Source organism: Manis pentadactyla, chromosome 5 (genome assembly GCF_030020395.1).
Source record: "Manis pentadactyla isolate mManPen7 chromosome 5, mManPen7.hap1, whole genome shotgun sequence".
Classification (NCBI taxonomy): Eukaryota; Metazoa; Chordata; class Mammalia; order Pholidota; family Manidae; genus Manis; species Manis pentadactyla.
Window position 1 is genome coordinate 4,350,986 of NC_080023.1, and position 21,197 is coordinate 4,372,182.

At 38.8% G+C, this 21,197-nt stretch overlaps 1 protein-coding gene across 1 annotated transcript in view; it reads left to right on the plus strand.

Moving 5' to 3' along the window:
- Positions 1-21,197, plus strand: part of LOC118930319 (transmembrane emp24 domain-containing protein 11) — a 44,393-nt gene that overhangs the window by 12,741 nt on the left and 10,455 nt on the right. Inside the window, exon 2 of the mRNA XM_036921480.2 lies at positions 12,820-12,920. Within this exon, the coding sequence (XP_036777375.2) occupies positions 12,820-12,920 (101 nt within the window). The remainder of the gene's footprint in view (positions 1-12,819; positions 12,921-21,197) is intronic.

Sequence of the window (21,197 nt, forward strand, 5' to 3'; positions counted from 1 at the left end):
GGTGGGGCCACCCTCTGGCTGGCCTGGCACAATGGGAGGGGCAGAAGTTTTGCAAGCTGGTGCTGACAGGAGGAAGGAGCAACAGGCTGCATATCGTAGTGGGGGGCCTCAGAGCTGCATTGCCAGCAAGGGGGATGGAGTGCCTGAAGCTCCTAAAAGTTCCCAACCTGCTGGGCTGAGTGTGCCAGGACAATTTTGTCCACCTGCCCTTTTTCCCAAGCAGCAAACTGTGTGCAATCCTTGCCCCTTTAGCAGCCTTCTTGCTGTTAGGAAGTCTCTCAGACTGCCTGCCTTTCTTTTGTCCCAGAGTGGCCAGTTGTGGATGCCTGTTTTCCACAAGTGCCTGAAATCTCAATCTCTCTGAGTATTCTGCCTGTCTTAGCTTTCCAATCCCACTAATCTCCAGAGCAACATGTAATGTAGGTTTGTTTTCTCAGAGTCGATCTCCAGGGCTGCGTGTTCAGCAGTCCTAGGCCTCCACCCCCTCCCTGCTCTGTTGCTCTTCCTTTCGTCAGTGAGCTGGGGTTGGGGAAGGGCTTGGGTCCCACCAGATCACGACTTTGGTACTTTATCCTTTTCCATGAGGTCTGCTGTTTTCCCCAGATGTATGCAGTCTGTCACAGTGTTTTTTCCTGTTGCTCTTTCAGGATTAGTTGTATTTGCTATATTTTCATAATATATGTGGTTTTAAGAGGAGGCTTCTGTCTCACCTCTTATCTGCCATCTTTAAGCCCTTCACAACACATTTTTTTGTGTTCAACCATCAAAAAACTTAACAGGAGGAGGAGGATACAGAACTGCAGTTTCCCAGGTGTCCACCCTTCCATTTTTCTTTTCATTCCTGATATTTCAATTTCCCTGTCACAGTTCTTTCTGCTGGAATAACTTCCTTTGGCAATTATTTTAAAGCTGGTGATCTGATGAAAAATTCTCTTAGCTTTCCTTGACCTAAGAATATTTGCCCTCATTCACCCTGAAAGAATATTTTTGGTAGAGAATTCTGTTTGACAACACTTTCAACACTTGAACACCAATCCACTTCCTTCTGGCCTCTGTGTTTCTGATGAGAAGTCTGTCATCATTCATATAGTCCTCCCCCCCCCACCAACCCTGCCCCCATCAGTAATGCATCGTTTGTATTTTCCATTGTCTTTTTCATCTCAATTTTGAGAAATCTGGTCTTTATGTATTTGGTTATGGCATTTCAGGAGTTTGTCTTATTTTGGGTTCACTCAGCTTGAATCTGTAGGTTTATCTCTTTCACCAAATTTGGGGAGTTTGAAGCCATCATTTCTCCAGTTTATTCAGCCCTATCCTTTTTCTTCTCTCCTCTAGGACTTAGGTTATTGTCCCACAGATTCATGAGGCTCTGTTTGAGGGTTGCTTTTTTTTAAATCTATTTGAATAAATTTATTTTTTTAATCTAGTTTCAAGTTCACTGACTCTCCTCTGTCATCTCCATTATTTTAGTGAGTCATTTAATGAGCTCTCAATTTCAAATTTCCTGCCCTGATGTGTCCTTGTTTTTTTTAATCTTTTATTTCTTTTTCTGAGGCTCCCTACTTTTCCATTTTAATGGTGTTTAAAACTCTTGACACATTTTTATAATGGCTGCTTTAAAATTGTCAGATAATTCCAACATCTGTTATTTTGGCTTTGGTGTCTATTAACTGTCTTTTCCCATTCAAGTTATTATTCTCCTGGATGTTGTTCAGTAATTTTGTAATGTATCCAAGGCATTATTAGTATTACATTATGACTCTGGTTCCTATTTAAATTGTCTATTTTAGCAGGTAGCAAACCCATTTAGATTCAGAATATACATTCCTGATGTCAATTTAGTGTCTGGGACTCTGGTCTCCTCTGCTTGTATGCTCTCTAGAGTCAACACACTATGTGTAGTATCCTGGGTAGATGGTATTTTATGATGTTTTTACATATGAAGAAACCAAAGCATAGAAATAGTTATTTTCTCAGGGCATACATCTAGCCAGCAGGATTAGGTTGGCTCTTTTATTATCTGTTTTCTTTTGGCTCTATTCTTTTATCTTGTTATTTGGTTTTGGTGTCTATTAACTGGGAAGTATTCCATACCATATATGAATTCCTAAATCCTTTGCTGCATTGATTCTGATTGGTTACATGCATAGGCTGCTTGGAGGTGTGCCCAAGATATCACAAGTAGATATAAAGATCACTTTCTCCAGCTCGTTACTTTCTGTAAGCTTCCCTTAACTCTAGTGTAGAGGGGTGCTGCCTCTGTATTGTCCTCCACTTAGAATTCTACCCAGCCCAGCTGAAGGACCCTGTGGGGAGAAGTACAGTTTCTTTCATGGTGCTCATCTGGAGTACAATGGGTATACTCAAAGGGGTTCCATTCTGCAGGATCACCTTAGTCCAGATCCTTTGGCTCAAGAGAGTAGATTTTTCTTAAGCAGGCTATCTATCTATGTATCTATGTATCTATGTGTCTATCTATCTATCTATCTATCTATCATTTTTTAAGTTTGGTCTGCAGTTGCAGACCACTATAGCACCAGGCTGGTATTTATAGAGGTGGGTAAAAGAGAAAGCTCACTGCTGAGTCAAGCTGTGAGTTGTAAGGTCTTAGCCAGTCACCTTATCTCCACCATACAGTCTTCTGATACTTGCTGTATACATTTTGCCCAAGGTTTTTAGTTATAATTACAGGGTGCAATGGACGAACTCCATCTTTTCCAGAACTGCCAATGATACCTCTTTAAAGACCTTCTTGAGATGGACCATTCTGAAAAGTATAGAATATACATGATATACAGTTAAACTGCCAGAGGTTTACTGGGCTGGTCACTTCAAAGCACAGGCAGTGTTCAAGGGTTTATTGCAGATTTCCCATACAAGGCAATGTTCTCTGTAGGTGTCTGTGGGTAAAATTGTAACATTTCCAGAATATCTCACCTGGCTTTAGTGCATTTGCTTATCCTCAGGGGTGGAGAGAAGTTCATCTCCACGTCAGTGGGTAATTACCCTGGCAACCTGGGGAGTGTCTGAACCTGAGAGGTTGGCATTCTTGCTGGCTTCTTCAGGAGCAGGGGAGAGAGATGGCCCTGGACTGCAGTTTGTAAAGAATAAATGGGTTTTAAACTTTATTTCTCCCTTTGACTGATTTCGGTTTTTAGAGGTATTTTGCCCCAGGATTTCCTCTCCCCGGACTTACAGGGTCCCCCAAAGAGAACTCACTTTCCAGAAGCTGCCCTCTACAGTCAGCATCCAGGCAAATTTCCTGTCTCAGGTCTGTCAGGGACTCGCCTCCATTTGCCTTCCAGGGAGGCAGTGTAGCTGGAGTTCTGGTTTTGGGCTTTGGAGTCAGACTGTCTTGGTTCTACTTCTGCCCCTACAACTTAGTAGCTTTGTGACTGTAGCTGTGACTTTATCTCTCTGGGACTCAGTTTCCAACTAGTAAAACAGAGATAATAGTGCAGAATCCAACACTTTACAACCTCCACCACTAGCAACTGGCCTGAGGCACCTAGGTCATGACAATAGCCTCCTTGCTTCCATCCTTCATCCATCTCCATTCTTTCCTACACACACACACACATACACACAAAATAATAATAATAATAAAATAACAACAACAACAAAACATTCTTATGTGAAGCCACATCATCCCACTTCTGGGACCAACTGCTCCCACGAATCCTCAGTGGGCTTGCAGACCCCCCTGACCCAGTCCTTGCTGTGCCTTCAGCCTCATCTCATGTCGGTCTCTCTGATGGCCTCATGGAAGACACTGCTGTTCCTTGAACACCCCAAGCATGCGCCTACATATACTCCTGCATAGAATCTTTCCCCAGATGGAGACACCACCATGAAGTGGCGAAGGAAAAGGTGTACACTGCCTGGGTCTCAGTCTTGGCTCTGATGCCTGCTAGGTATGTGCCCTTAAGCAAATTACTTTCTCTATGACTTGGTTTCTTCATATATATTTATAAAAATTGTATCTGCCTACATGGTGTTGTCATGAAAATTCAAACTATACGTGTAAATTCCTTAGAATGGTGCTTGGCACATAATTAGCTCTGAATGTGATATAGAAGTATAAATATAATAAAATTATATGTATTCTTACTCCCCTATTCCTGCAGGTCTTCACTCAATGTCAGAGAAGCCTGCCCTGCCTTCCCCAGGTGACAGCCAAAGCCCTGAGGACTACCTGCCCTTGTTCCTTGGTTGTCCTCTCAGCATTCTTAACACCTTCCACTTTATATATTTATTTGCTTCTCTGTTTCTGTCCCTCTGAAAGCTCCATGGAAGCTTCTATTCACTTCTGCCCTCAGCTCCTAGAGCAGTGCTATCCCCATGAAAATGTGCTCATTGTATTATATATATCAAATGTAGATGAATAACCATATTTCCTCAGAGCACATTCTGAGAATAAATGAGATGGTCCAAACTTTAGGCAGAGCCCCTGGAGACAGTGAAAGGAAGGGCTCTTCACACACACACACACACACACACACACACCTGTGCTTCAGGAATTATGCCACGAGTGCACACAGTGCCACAGGAGGAATGCCCTGAAGGCAGGAGAACCCCCGGGGGTGTTGGAGAGGCTCTCTTAGTCCTGACTACACAGAGTTTATGTTCCAGGTGGAAAGCTTTCACAGCCTTACTTTTTACATTTTTTTCAACAGTCTTCACAACTCTGAGACTTAGAAAGTATATGTATCATCCCCATTTTTCTGAGGGAGCTGAGGCTAGAGTGGTGCAGTAGTGTGCAAATAATGAGGACCGGAGCAAGAGCTCAGGTCATCCTATGCACTCCAGTCTTGATGCTCTGGACTTTGGGGAGCTCAGACAGGTGGAATGCTTGAGAGACTGAGATTCTGATTGTTTGTGGAGGATGGGGATCCACACCCGGACCCTCTGGGACAAGGGAGAGGCAGGCGGTCTGAGACACTTCCTAGCAGTGAGAGGGCGGCTGAAGGGGCAGGGTTTGCACGGAGCTTGCTACGCGGGGGAGAGGAGAGCTAGACGAGGTTGTCCAGGTGGCTCTGCCCAGCTGGTTGGGAACTTGGGGGAGCTTCAGGCGCCGAATCCCCCTGGCTGCCTGCCCAGCTCCGAGGCCCCGCACTGTGACAGGCAGCCTCCTGCTCCTCCCTCCTACCTGCTGGCACAGGCTCGCAAACCGGCAGTCACTGTGCGGTTGTCAGGCCAGCCAGAGGGAAGCTCCGCCTACAACAGCTAGAGACGCCAAGCACAAAGGGTTACACCTCTGCTCCGCCCACTGGCTCTGACACCAGAGACAGGCACCGCAGATGGGAATCGGGGAACAGATCTTTCCTCTCCCCAGGCACCAGCTCTGCTCCCATATGGCCCCCAACCTCACTCTAGGGGCTGAGCAGCTCCAGAGACTGGAGCTTCTGGGCACTAGAGGGCACCTCATAGAAAAATAAAACATCAAAAGAAACTGGCTCAGACCAAAATCTCACAAACCCCAGAAAAAGGGCCAAATGAAACTGAACTCACCAATCTTCCTGAAAGAGAGTTAAAATAAAAATCATAAACATGCTCATGGAGGTACAGAAAAAAAATTCAAGAACTCAGGAACGAATTTAAGATGGAGATTCAATCATTCAGAAATTCCATATCCGAAATGAAACATACAATGCAGGGATTTAAAAACAGATTAGATGTAGTAGAAGAGAGAGTAAATGGAATAGAAATTAGAGAAGAGGAATACAAAGAAACTGAAGCACAGAGAGGAAAAGAATATCTAAGAATGAAAGAATATTGAGAGAACTGTGTGACCAATCCAAACAGAACAACATTCTCATTATAGGGGTACCAGAAGAGGAAGAGAGAAAAAAATGGAAAGAAAGTGTCATTGAGGAGCTAATTGCTAAAAACTTCCCTAATCTGGTGAAAGAGATAGTCTCTCAGGCCATGGAGGTGCACAGATCTCCCAACACAAGGGACCCAAGGAGGACAACATCAAGACATATAATAATTAATATGGTAAATATCAAGGATAAAGACAAACTTTTAAAAGCAGCCAGAGAGAGAAAAAAGATGACATACAAAGGAAACCCCATCAGGCTATCATCAGATTTCTCAACAGAAATCTTACAGGCCAGAAGGGAGTGGCATGATACATTTAATGCAATGAAGCAGAAGGGCCTGGAACCAAGATACTATAATCGGCAAGGTTATTTAAATTTGAAGAAGGGATTAAACAATTTTCAGATAAGCAAAAGCTGAGAGAATTTACCTCCCACAAACCACCCTTACAGTGCACTTTTGAGGGACCCCTATAGAAGGAAGTATTCCTAAGGCTAAATAGATGTCACTGAAGGGATAGACAAAGAGTACAGAATATGATTCATAACATACAAATAATGGAGGAGGAAGAAAAAGGAGGAAAAAAAAGAACCTCTAGGTTGTGTTTGTAATAGCACACAAAGTGAGTTACATTAGACTTAGATAGAAAGGGAATTATGCTTGAACCTTTGGTAGCCACGAATCTAAAGCCTGCAATGGAAATAAGTATATACCTATCAAAAAATCCCCTAAATGTAAATGGTCTGAATGCACCAATCAAAAGACATAGAGTCACTGAATGGATAAAAAAATAAGGCCTATCTATATGCTGCCTACAGGAGACACACTTCAAACTCAAGACATACACAGACTGAAAGTAAAGGGATGGAAAAAGATATTTCAAGCAACTAATAGGGAGAAAAAAGCAGGAGTTGCAGTACTTGTATCAGACAAAATAGACTTCAAAACAAAGAAAGTAACACGAGACAAAGAAGGACATCACCTAATGATAAAGGGGTCAGTCCAACAAGAGGAAATAACTATTATAAATATCTATGCATGCAACACAGGATCACCTACATATGTGAAACAAATACTAACAGAATTAAAAGGGGGAAATAGGATGCAATGCATTCATTTTAGGAGACTTCAACACACCACTCACTCCAAATGACAGATCAAACAGACAGAAAGTAAGTAAAGAGACAGAGGCACTGAACAACGTATTAGAACAGATGGACCAAAAGGACATCTACAGAACACTCCATCCAAAAGCAACAAGATACACATTCTTCTAAAGTGCACATGGAATATTTTCAAGAATAGATCATATACTAGGACACAAAAAGAACCTCAGTAAATTCAAAAAGATTGAAATTGTACCAACCAGCTTCTCAGATCACAAAGGTATGAAACTAGAAATAAATTACACAAAGAAAATGAAAAAGCCCACAACACATGGAGGCTTAATAACATGCTCCTAAATAATCAATGGATCAATGACCAAATAAAAACAGAGATCTAGCAATATATGGAGACATATGAAAACAATAACTCAACACCACAAAATCTGTGGGATATAGTGAAGGCAGTTCTAAGAGGAAAATATATTGCAATAGAGGCTTACCTCAGGAAAGAAGAACAATCCCAAATGAACAGTCTAAACTCACAATTAATGAAACTAGAAAAAGAACAAATGAGGCCCAATGTGAGTAGGAGGAGGAACATAATAAAGATCAGAGCCGAAATAAATAAAATGGAGAACATTAAAACAAGAGAAAGAATCAATGAAAACAGGAGCTGGTTCTTTGAGAAAATAAACAAAATAGATAAACCCCTAGACTTACACTCTGAAAACTACAAGACACTCATGAGAGAAATTAAAGAAGAAACCAATAAATGGAACACATCCTGTGCTCATGGATAGGGAGAATTAATATCATCAAAATAGCCATCCTGCCTAAAGCAATCTACAGATTCAATGCAATACTTATCAAAATGCCAAAATATCAAAGGGGAGGGCTGTACAACACAGAGAAGACAAGTAGTGATTCTACAACATTTTGCTACGCTGATGGACAGTGACTGTAAAGGGGTATATAGGGAAGACCTGGTATAGGGGTGAGTCTAGTAAACAAAGTATTTGTCATGTAAGTGTAGATTAATGTTAAAAAAAAAAGCAGTTCCTGTGTGGTGACCTCCAATGAGCTCTACACAATGATATAAAGGGCATATAAAAGTGTAGGCAAAGGGTCTGTTTTGTTTATACAGAGGATCAAAGCCTAATTGGGCTACCCCGAAAATGAACTAAGATACGATATGAAAAAGAACTTTCAACATCAGCACTCTCTGGAAGACTCATGCCAGAAGATGATCAGCAAAAAACCCCAACAAAGATCCACGCACTGCTACAGCTGTAGATGCACTCATCCCACCAGTTCCTGGACTTGCCATGGGAATGAAGAAGGAAATATCTAAGCTGGCCTGTGCATACAGTAAAACAACAAATTTGACTGGATCTATATGGTTGGAACTCAACCAAGAATTAGGAGAAGTGCAAATTGTAGCGCTCCAAAAATCTTACGACTACAGACTATTTACTGTTAAAAGAACATATGGGATGTGAACAGTCCCCAGGAATGGGTTGTTTTAATTTATCTGAATTCTCTCAGACTGTTCAAGTTCAGTTGGACAATATCCACCATATCATAGATAAGTTTTCACAAATGCCTAAGGTGCCTAACTGGTTTTCTTGGTTTCACTGGAGATGGCTGGTAATTACAGGTATGCTTTGGTTACGTAACTGTACTCCTATTATGTTAATGTGTGTGCACAATTTACTTAGTAGTTTAAAAACTATACATGCTGAAGTTACTCTACAAGAAGATATGTCAAAGAAATAATCAATCTCCCCAGGTTTTCTTCCGCCTGCTACTTCTATAGTTTTCCTCCTTCCTTCCTAATTACAACCCTTAAATAGAATTCATGCCACATATCGAATTTACCGAGTATCATAATTCTTCCAAGTGATAAAGATACCTCAAGACAAATACTGGGCATAGAAGCCACAGGGCATAAATATGCAAAGAAGTAAAAAGCTAACCTTTTCAAACAATAAGGCTTCTCTCTCACTTACCAACTTTACAATTCCCTGTATGTCCCCGGAAGATGACTGGTTAGCCAGAGACGGGTAAGATTCCTCAAGGGAGGAACAACCTAAGACAGGCACAGTCGCAGGGGGGCCATCAGGTGAGAAATTGGGGATCAACAGAGGTGAGGCTTAGAACCTCACCCCCCCGTTCTGAGAGAAATCTTCTGCATACGTGGATGTTTTATTGCCCTGGTCTAGCTTGGATTAACACATAGTCTACAGGCACACACCTGATCATCTACATTTGTTCTCTTACAACACTAAACTATGTTTTCTACCTTTATCTTGTATCTACCTACCACTTCAGCATTTTATTAAAAATAATAATAATAAAGAGAGAAATGTGGTATCCACATATAAATCAAGTATAAAAATCAAATGAATATTCATATTTGAACTGACTGTTTATAGTTCATAATGCATGAGCAAAACCGAAAGCTTCTGTGATGACTGCCCCTGTAATGTTCACCATGTAACTTATTCACTATGTAAGAATTTGTACTCCATGTAAGAACTTGTTCGTTAAGCTTCAAAAGATTGGACACTGATGAAAATTAGGCTTGCGGTGGATTAATGATTGTGCATTGAGCATTGACCCCCCCTATACAGAATTTTATTGTTGTCAACAACCATTTGATCAATAAATATGAGAGATGCCCTCACAAAAAAGAAAAAAAATATATATATATATATGCACTTCCAATTGTAAAATAAATAAGTAACCGGGATGTAATGTATAGCACAAGGAATATAGTCAAAATATTGTAACAACTTGGTATGGTGATAGCTGGTACCTAGAATTATCATGTATATAAATGTTGAATCACTGTGTTGTACACCTGAAACTAATGTAATACTGTGTGTCAACTACCCTTCAATAAAAAAAAAGCCAAAATATCAAGAAAAAAAGAGAGTCTACACACATAAACAGAATCAGAAATGAGAAAGGAAAAATCACTATGGATACCACAGAAATACAAAGAATTATTAGAGAATACTATGAAAAATTATATGCTAACAAACTGGATAACCCAGAAGAAATGGACAACTTTCTAGAGAAATACAACCTTCCAAGGCTGAGCCAGAATGAAACAGAAAATCTCAATAGACCAATTACCAGCAACAAAATTGAATTAGTAATCAAAAAACTACCTAAGAACAAAATCCCTGGACAAGATGGTTTCACTGCTGAATTGTATGGAACATTTAGTGAAGACCTAATACCCATCCTCCTTAAAGTTTTCCAAAAAGTAGAGGAGGGAATACTCCCAAAATAATTCTACAAGGCCAACATCACTCTAATACCAAAACCAGGCAAAGACACCACAAAAAAAAAGAAAATTACAGACCAATATACCTGATGAACATAGATGCAAAAATACTCAGCAAAATATTAGCAAACCAAATTCAAAAATACATAAAAAAGATTATCCATCATGATCAAGTAGGATTCATCCCAGGGATACAAGGATGGTACAACGTTTGAAAATCCATCAATATCATCCACCACATCAACAAAAAGAAGGACTAAAACCACATGATTATCTCTGTAGATGCTGAAAAAGCATTCAACAAAATTCAACATCCATTCATGATAAAAACTCTCAACAAAATGGGTATAGAGGGCAAGTACCTCAACATAATAAAAGCCATATATGAAAAACCCACAGCCAACATTTTACTTAACAGTGAGAAGCTGAAAGCTTTTCCTTTAAGATCGGAAACAAGACAAGGATGCCCACTCTCCCCACTTTTATTTAAAATAGTTCTGGAGGTCCTAGCCACAGCAATCAGACAACACAAAGAAATAAAAGGCATCCAGACTGGCAATGAAGAAGTCAAAGTATCCCTGTTTGCAGATGACATGACATTGTACATTAAAAAACCTAAAGAATCCACTCCAAAACTATTAGATCTAATATCTGAATTCAGCAAAGTAGCGGGATACAAAATTAATACACAGAAATCTGTGGCATTTCTATACACTAACGATGAACTAGCAGAAAGAGAAATCAGGAAAACAATTCCATTCACAGTTGCATCAAAAAGAATAAAATACCTAGTAATAAACCTAACCAAGGAAGTGAAAGACTTTTACTCTGAAAACTACAAGACACTCATGAGAGAAATTAAAGAAGAAACCAATAAATGGAACACATCCTGTGCTCATGGATAGGGAGAATTAATATCATCAAAATGGCCATCCTGCCTAAAGCAAGCTACAGATTCAATGCAATACTTATCAAAATACCAAAAGCATTCTTCAATGAACTAGAGCAAATAGTTCTGAAATTCATATGGAACCACAAAAGACCCTGAATAGCCAAAGCAATCCTGAGAAGGAAGAATAAAGTGGGGGGAATTATGCTCCCTGACTTCAAGCTCTACTACAAAGCCACAGTAATCAAGACAATTTGGCCCTGGCACAAGAACAGACCCACAGACCAATGGAACAGACTAGAGAGCCCAGATATAAACTCAAGTATATATGGTCAATTAATATATGATAAAGGAGCCATGGATATACAATGGGGAAATGACAGCCTCTTTGACAACTGGTGTTGGCAAAACTGGACAGCTACATGCAAGAGAATGAAACTGGATTATTGTCTAACCCCATACACAAAAGTAAACTCAAAATGGATCAAAGACCTGAATGTTAGTCATGAAACCATAAAACTCTTAGGAAAAAACATAGGCAAAAATCTCTTGGACATAAACATGAGCAACTTCTTCATGAACATATCTCCCCAGGCAAGTGAAACAAAAGCAAAAATGAACAAGTGGGACTGTATCAAACTAAAAAGCTTCTGTACAGGAAAGGACACCATCAGTAGAACAAAAAGACATGCTACAGTATGGGAGAATATATTCATTAATGACATCCAATAAGGGGTTGACATCCAAATTATATAAAGAGCTCATGCACCTCAACAAACAAAAAGCAAATAAGCCAATTAAAAAATGGACTGAGGAGCTGAACAGACACTTCTCCTAAAGAGAAATTCAGATGGCCAACAGGCACACAAAAAGATGCTCCACATCACTAACCATCAGAGAAATGCAAATTAAAACCACAATGAGAAATCACCTCACACCAGTTAGGATGGCCAACATCCAAAAGATAAACAACAACAAATGCTGGCGAGGATGTGGAGAAAGGGGATCCCTCTTACACTGGTGGGGGGGAATATAAATTAGTTTGACCATTGTGGAAAGCAGTATAGAGGTTCCTCAAAAAACTCAAAATAGAAATACCATTTGACCCCAGGAATTCCACTCCTAGGAATTTACCCTAAGAATGCAGGAGCCCAGTTTGAAAAAGACATATGCAACCATATGTTTATCACAGCACTATTTACAATAGCCAAGTAATGGAAGCAACCTAAGTGTCCATCAGTAGATGAATGGATAAAGAAGAGGTCGTACATATACACAATGGAATATTATTCAGCAATGGAATATTATTCAGCCATAAGAAGAAAACAAATCCTACCATTTGCAACATGGATAGAGCTAGAGGGTATTATGCTCAGTGAAATAACCCAGATGGAGAAAGACAAGTACCAAATGATTTCACTCATCTGTGGAGCATAAGAACAAAGAAAAAACTGAAGGAACAAAATAGTATCAGACTCACAGAACCCAAGAATGGACTAACAGTTACCAAAGGGAAAGGGACTGGAGAGGATGGGTGGGAAGGGAGGGATAAGGGGGAAAAGGAGGCTTTACTATTAGCACACATAATGTAGTGGGTGTGGGGGACACGGGAAAGGCAGTAAAGAAAAAAATTTAAATTGATTTATCAGTAACTATATGTCTTACAATTTTTGTAGTTAATATATTATCTTGTATTTTTGAAACAGGGACTTTCAAGATACAGCAATGGAACATAGGCAGACAAGATTTCCTTGAATCTGCTCCTGGTTTGGGAATGTTTGTGACTGTTACAACCTACAATGATGAGGTAAAACATTCTTTTATGTTTTGTTACTAAAATTTTTCATTTGCCATAAATTCATGTCATATATCCCACAAACTAAATATCTCTGCATAAGCATCCATTAACCAACATTTACAACTTTTACCATGTAGGACCCTGAACAGAGGCCCTGCACCAAGATGAACAGTGCCTGCCTCCTCTGGGCCTATGGTACAGCTGAGGAGCAGTGACTCCTTAACCTAAAAGCTTAAATAAAATACAAATGGCAGGCCTCATACTCCTCACCCCAAGGCCTGCCGGTCTCGGTGCGTGGAGAGATCCATGTAGTCCACCTGCCCTTGTGGCTCTGCAAGGCCAGGCTTCCTCCACTTTGCAGGTACTGCAGCTTTAGCAGAGCACGAAGGCCAGACAGGCCACCTCCACCTTGTCCTGTCCCAGAAGGGGCTCTCTTTAGTACCGTGATAAACTCTGGGTCTTGCCCCAAGGCCTCTTCCTCACAGGGTAAACGGGGGAGTAGAAAAGCATCACTGTCAGGTGGAAAGAATGTGGATTTTGGAGTCAGATCCAAGTTAAAGTGTAGAATGTCATCTATAAGACGAATCTTCAGCAGGTTACTTAACTGCTTTACTCCTCAGTTTCCTCATCTGTGCAATGGATATAACAGAGATGCCCGTTCCCCACCATGTCAGCTCAAGGCGCCCTGACTTGCTCAGTCCAACAATTCAAGCACAGATTGCAGGAGCTACTTCCCTTTGAACTTAGAGATGTTCTGGGGATGTGCTCATGGAGGAGCAGGATGGTGGTGGATCAGAGCCAGGTAGAACAAAACAGGCATCTTCTCTGGTAAGGAGAGGGTACCTGATGGAAAGAGTTCAAAATCCCTATTCTCATGAAAACTCATGACTGGTTGTCTTGAGCTGAGGGCAGGTGTCCTGTCACCCCCACCCATATGGAGGGTGGGAGCTGGGACACTAGGGCTCCACTACAACTGGACTGTTGGACACTCCTAGCTTCAGGCTGACCCAGGCCTACTGCAGCAATCTCGTCTTGGAGCACTTGGCACTTCCCTGACAACAGCTCCAGTAGGGCTATTTTCCTAACTCCAGTCACCTGTCAGTACAGCCACCTTCTCCTCCCTACACCCTGCCTCCAAATTCTGGCCAGTTATACCTAAACCAAAGAAGATAGCTGGCACATGAAAAGACACTGGCTTCACTAATCATCAGGGAAATGCAAATCAAAAGCACATTGAGCTATCACCTCACATCAGTCAGAATGGCCACTATCTAAAAAGCAAGAAATAGCAAGTGTTGGTGAGGACGTGGAGAAAATGGAACCTTTGTGCACTGCTTGGAATGTAACCTGGTGGAGCCACTGTGGAAGACAGTATGGCAGTCCTCAGAAAATTAAAAATAGAAATACCATATGAGCCAGTAATTCCACTTCTGGGTATTTACCCAAAGATTATGAATATACTAATTTGAAAAGATATATGCACCCCTATGATCACTGTAGCACTCTTTACAATAGCCAAGATATGGAAGCAACCTAAGTGCCCAACCATAGAATGAATGGATAGAGATGTAGTACATATATAAGATGGAATATTACTCAACCATAAAAAAGAATGAAATCTTGCCATTTGTGACAACATGGCTGGACTTAGAGGGTATTATGCTAAGTGAAATAATTCAGAGAAAGACAAATACTTCATGATCTCACTTATATGTGGAACATAAAAAGCAAAACAAATGAACAAATGAAACAGAAACAGATTCATAAATATACAGAACTGGTGGATGCCAGAGGAGAGGGGTGGAGGGATGGGTGAAATAGGTGTAGAGGATTAAAAGGTACAAACTTCTAGTTATAAAATAAGTGAGTCACATGGATGAAAAGTACAGTATAGGGAACACAGTCCATACTACTGTAGTAACTTTGTTTGGTGGCAGATATAACTACACTTATCACAGCAAGCATTGTATAATGTATATAAATATTCAACCACTATGTTGTACATCTGAATTAAAACTAATGGAATATTGTATGTCAATTACACTTCAGTCTAAAAATAATAATAAATACAATTGCCTGAAACAGTGTCCTCTCCTAGTAAGGAAGAGAAATATTTTCATTCTGCAAACATTCAACAAATATTTATCAGGTGCCTAATATATGCCCACCCTCTTCTTGGCTGTGGAGACAGAAAATTCTCACCCCATAGGCCTTATTTTCAGGAAATCTCTCAGCATCTGGAAGGAAAATGATAAGAAAAAGCTCTAGTTTCAGCATTTCTTACAAGCTAAGGTCCCCTTTAAGGTCCTATCAGCACTCCCACAAGGACTGCGTATACTGGATCTGTGGGGCGATCTGAATTGTTAACCTGGGTCATGTGCACATTCCTATGGCATGTGAGTGACAGCCCAAGGGAATAGCATAGCTGGTAGGATAGGCAGGGCCCACAACAACAATAATATATATGTACCATTCAAACATAGGCATTTTGTATCCCATGTTCCATTATCCCACCTCCAATATTCCTATTCTATTTTGTAGAGGAGAAAACTGTGGTTCTGAGAGGTTAAATGATGTATACAGACCATATCTCTGGCAAGCAGCAACACATTTTATCAAGTATGTTTTTTTCCATTACACCACACTGATAGGCATTTAAAACATGTTTACTGACTTGAATATTCACTGGAAATAGACCATGTAGAACCTTAAACTAAAACTCAGAAATTAAATTTAAAAGGTATGAGTAGTCACCGAATATTTTTTAAGGGAGAGTTCTTTGTTATTCATGCAAAATCAGAAATCAATTGACCTTTGTATGTGCTTTTATTAACAAAAGTTCCCTATCAACAGTCTGTTAAATGAAATTAAGTAAACGGCAAGATCTTTAATTTTCTCCAAATCAAAACTGAAAGACCTTGAAAAAGGAGAAATTTCATTGCATTTTTCTGTATGTAATATATAACTATTTTTTAAATGATTTAAACTATTTTTAGAGCAATTTTAGAGTCACAGAAAACTTTAGCAGAAAGAACAGAGTTCCCATATGCCCTCTTCCCAAATGTACCAGATGTACCAGAATGGAACATTTGTTACAACCAGTGAACCTACATACATCATAATCACCCAAAGTTCACAGTTTAAGGTTCTCTCATGGAGGTGTACATTCTATGGGTTTTACAAATGTATGGTGTGTATCCACCGTTTTAGTAACATGGAGAGTAGTCTGACTTCCCTAAAAGTCTGCAGGGCTTCACCTACTCACTCCTTGCTCCCTCCTCCCAACTCCTGGCAACCACTGATCATTTTTACTGTCTCCATAGTTTAGCCTCATTTCAGAAAGTCATATACTTGGAATTCACAGTAGGCCTCTTTATGTTAGCATCTTTCACTTGGTAATATGCATGTAAGTTTCTTCCATATCTTTTTATGGCCTGATAACTCATTTCTTTTTAGCACTGAATAATATGCTACTGTTAGGATGTATACCATGACTTATTTATCCATCACCTGCAGAAGGAAATCTTGGTTGCTTCCAAATTTTGGCAATTACAAATAAGGCTACTATAAACATTCACATGAAGGTTTTCATGTGACCTAAGTTCTCATGTTATTTGGGTAAATAAATAGCACAATTGCTGGACTGTATGTTAAGAGCCTGTTTAGTTTTATAGGAAACTGCCAACCTGTCTTCCAAGGTCACTGTCATTCCACATCAGCAACGAATGAGCACTCCCGTTGTCCATGTCCTTGTCAGCATTTGGTGTTGCCAGTGTTCCCTATTTTTGTCATTCTCATAGGTGTGAAATGGTATCTCATTGTTGCTTTTAATTTGCAATTCCCTAATGACATATAAGGAGAAGCACCTTTTCATATGCTTATTTGCCACCTTATGTCTTCTTTCATAAAGTGTCTATTCAGATCTTTTCCCTATATTTAAACTGACTTGTCCATTTTCTTGTTGCTTTTAGAGTTCTTTGGATATTCTGGGTAACAGTCACTTCTCTTATCTTTTACAAATATTTTCTCCCCATCTGTGGCTTGTCTTTTCATTATCTTGACCATGTCCTTTGCAGAGCAGTTTTTAACTTTAATGAAGTCCCCCTTCTCAATTATTTATTTCATAGATAATGACTTTGATGTTGTATCTAAAAAGTTATAACCAAACCCAAGGTACCTACATTTTGTTGTCTTCTAAAAGTTTTATAGCTTTGTGTTACATTTAACTATCCATTTTAAGATAACTTTTGTAAAACGTGTAAGATCTGTATCACATTCATGTCTTTGCCCGTGGGTCCAGTTGTTCCAGCACCATTTGTTGAAGAGATTGTCTTTTCTCCATTGTACTGCCTCTGCTCCTTTGCCAAAGATCAGTTGATTATATTTGTGTATCATCTCTGGGCTTTCTATATTCTGATTCACTAATTCAATGGTCTATTCTTTCACCAATACTACACTATCTTCATTACTGTATCTTTATAGCAAAGTCTTGAAGCTGGGTAGTGTTGGGCCTCTATTCTTACCCTTCAATATTGTCTTAGCTATTCTATATTTTTTGCCTCTCCATATATACTTTAGGTTTGTCAATATTTCCAAAATAACTTGCTGAGATTCTGATTGGGATTGTGTTGAGTCTACAGGTCAAACTGGGGAGAAATGACATTTTGGCAACCTTGAGTCTTCCTATCCATGAATATGGAATATCTCCATTTATTTCATTATTGATTACTTTCCTCACAGTTCTATAGCTTTCTGCATATATATCTTATATGATTTATACCTAAGTGTTTCATTTGGGGGAATGCTAATGTAAATGGCATTGGTTTTTTAATTTTAATGTGTTTTTTCTTATTCCACAGGTAATTAACGTTTGCATACTAACCTTGTATCCTGCAACCTTACTATAATTGCATATTAGTTCCAGTACAATTTTGTTATTTTGACTTTTCTACACAATCATGTCATCTGTGGACAAAACAGCTTTATTTCTACCTTTCTAATCTGTGTATCTTTTATTTCCTTTTCTTATTGCATTAGCTATGACATGTATAATGTTGAAAAAAGAATAGTGAGAGGGTACATTATTGCCTTTTTCTGATCTTAGTGGGGGTTTCAGTTTCTCACCATTAAATATATAGGCCTTTTGTTGCTATTATTGTTTGATATTTTTTAACTGGGGTAAAGCACAAAGTTCTCTATTTTTACTTTGTGTAGGTATTAATTTGGATCTTCTTTATTTCTTAAGTAGCCTAGCTAAAGGCTTATTGGTTTTTATTGATCTTTTTGAAGAACCAGCTTTTGGTTTCATCGGTTTACCCTATCTCCTGTTTTTAATTTCATTGATTTCTGTACTAATTTTTATTAGAGCAGAACTTTTTTCTCCTCTTCTGCTTACTTTGGATTTAGTTTTTCATTTTCTAGTTTCCTAAGGTGAAAGCTTAGATTGATTTAAAATATATCTTTCATTCTAATATGCATTCAATGCTATAAATTTCTAAGTACTACTTTCACTTATCCCCCAATTTTGCTGTTGTACTTTCATTTCAGTTTAGCTCAAAATATTGTTTGATATTTTTTAACTAGGGTAAAATACATATATATTTGTAATGTTGTGCAACCATCACCTCTATCCATCCCAACTCTTTCCATCTTGTAAAATTGAAACTCTATCCATTAAACAGTAACTCCCCTATGATTTTGACTACTCTAAGTACCTCTTATAAGTTGAATCATACAGTGTTTGGTATTTTGTGACTGGCTTATTTCACTTAGCATAATGTCCTCAAGGTTCATCCATGTTGTGGCATATTTCAAAATTTCCTTCCTTTTTAAGGAATATTACACATGTAATATTGCATTACACATGTGTACCACATTTTGTTTATCCATTTATCCATCAACAGAAACTTGGGTTGCCTCCACATATTAGCTATTGTGAATAATGCTGCTATGAGCATGGGTGTATGAATGTTTGAAACCCTGTTTTCAATTCTTTTGGATATATACCCAGAAGTGGATCACATAGTAATTCTATTTCCATATTTTTGAGGAACCACATGCTGTTTTCCATAGTGGCTGTACCATTTTACATTCCAAATAAGAGTGCGCAAGGGTTATAATTTCTACACATCCTTGCCAACTTAATTTTTTTATAATTGCCATCCTAATGGTGTGAGGTAGCACATCATGGTAGTTTTGATTTGCATTTCCCTAGTATTAATTAATGTTTAGCATATTTCCATGTTCCTGCTGGCCTTTTCTTTTAGTACTTTGAATATATTGACCCATTGCCTTCTGGTCTCCAAAGTCTCTGATGATAAATCTGTCAATAAATCTTACCAAGAATTCCCTCAAATGTGGTATTGCAGATCCCTGATATTTGGAGGACAGTCATTTTTGCCCACCCTGGCTTCCATAAGTTGTATGCAAGCTACTCCAGGAACATGTGTACACTGCCTGCCATGTGGCTGGGGTTTGGGGGTGGGTAGCTGCCCAACTGTGAGGAGAGGTAAAATTGAAACAAAATAAACCATGATGTACTCTGGAAGTTGCAAATCTTCAATGGACTCCAGAATTCCAAAACAGTTACATTAGATAGATTCTAACAGTGTAATTGTTGTCTAGATGGGGAACCAGATTCCTGATGCTTTCTACTCCACCTTCCTGGAATTCTCTCCTAACTGAAAATATTTTAAAGTTTGTCTTACAATTTCTTCCTTGACCCATGTTATTTAGAAATGTGCTATTTAATCTCTAAATATTTTGAGATTTCCCAGTCATCTTTATGTTACTAATTTCTACATTGTATAGTTTCTATTACTTTAAATGTGTTAAGGTGTGTTTTACAGTCCAGATGTGGCCCATCCTGGTGAATGCTCTATACAAGCTTGAGAAGAATATGTAGCCTGCCGTTGCTGGATGAAGCCATCTATCGATGTCAATTATCAGTTGATTGATGGTGCTGCCGAGTTCAGCTGTGTCCTTACTGATCTGTCCACTTCTGACAGAGGGGTATCAAAGTCTCCAACCATAATAGTGAATTATGTTCTACAAATTCTTGTTTCATGTATTTTGACACTCCGTTGTTAGATGCATACACATACACATTACTTTTTCTTGGAGAATTGACCTGTTTATCATTATGGAATGCTCTATTATATAATTATCCCTGATAACTTTCCTTGCTCTGAGGTTCTACCTGTCTGAAGTTAATATATGTACTCAAGCTTCCTTCTGGTTAAGGTTAGCTTAAAGTTTGTATATACACCTCTATCCATCCTTTTAACAGTAAATTAAAAGACCTTTTTTTCTATTGAGGCACACACGACAAACCACACAATGTAAGGCTTGATGAATTTTGATGTGTATACACTCATGGAACCATCACTCCATCCCTTAACTTTTAATTTATATGTATCTTTATATTTAAAGTGGCTTTCTTATAGACATATACAATTGGGTCTGATCTTTTGATCAACTCTGGCAATCTCCATTTTTGAGTCAGTGCGCTTAGACCAATGACATTCAAAGTGATTATTAATATAGGTGGTTTAGTGCCAACCATATTTGTTACTGTGTCCTTATTCATTGCCCTTGTTCTCCGTTCCTGTTTGTCTTCTACTCTTTTTCTAACTTTTGTGGTTTTCAGTATTTTATATAGTTCCATTTTTCTCTCCTTAGCATATCAATTATCCTTTTAAAAACCTTTTTTAGTGATTAACTTAGAGTTTGCAATACACATTAGCAACTAAACCAAGTCCACTTTCAAGTATCAATGCACTTTCAAGGTAGTGGGAGTTCCATATAATAACAGTTCCCTATAATTCCATGCTCTGCATCACTGCTATCATTCATTTCACTTATACATGAATTATAATCATCAAACACATCACTGCTATTATTTTAAACAGACTGTTATCAAGTCAGTTAAGAAAAATAAGTTTTAATCTTACCTTTACTTGCACCTTCTCTTTTTTTACTTTGTTTTATTTTTATTTATTTATTTATTTATTTATTTTGAGAGAGCATCTCTCATATTTATTGATCAAATGGTTGTTAACAACAATAAATTCTGTATAGGGGACTCAATGCACAATCATTAATCAACCCCAAGCCTAATTCTCAAGTCTCCAATCTTCTGAAGCATAACGAACAAGTTCTTACATGGTGAACAAGTTCTTACATAGTGAATAAGTTCTTACACGGTGAACAGTGCAAGGGCAGTCATATCACAGAAACTTTTGGTTTTGATCACACATCATGAACTATAAACAATCAAGTCAGATA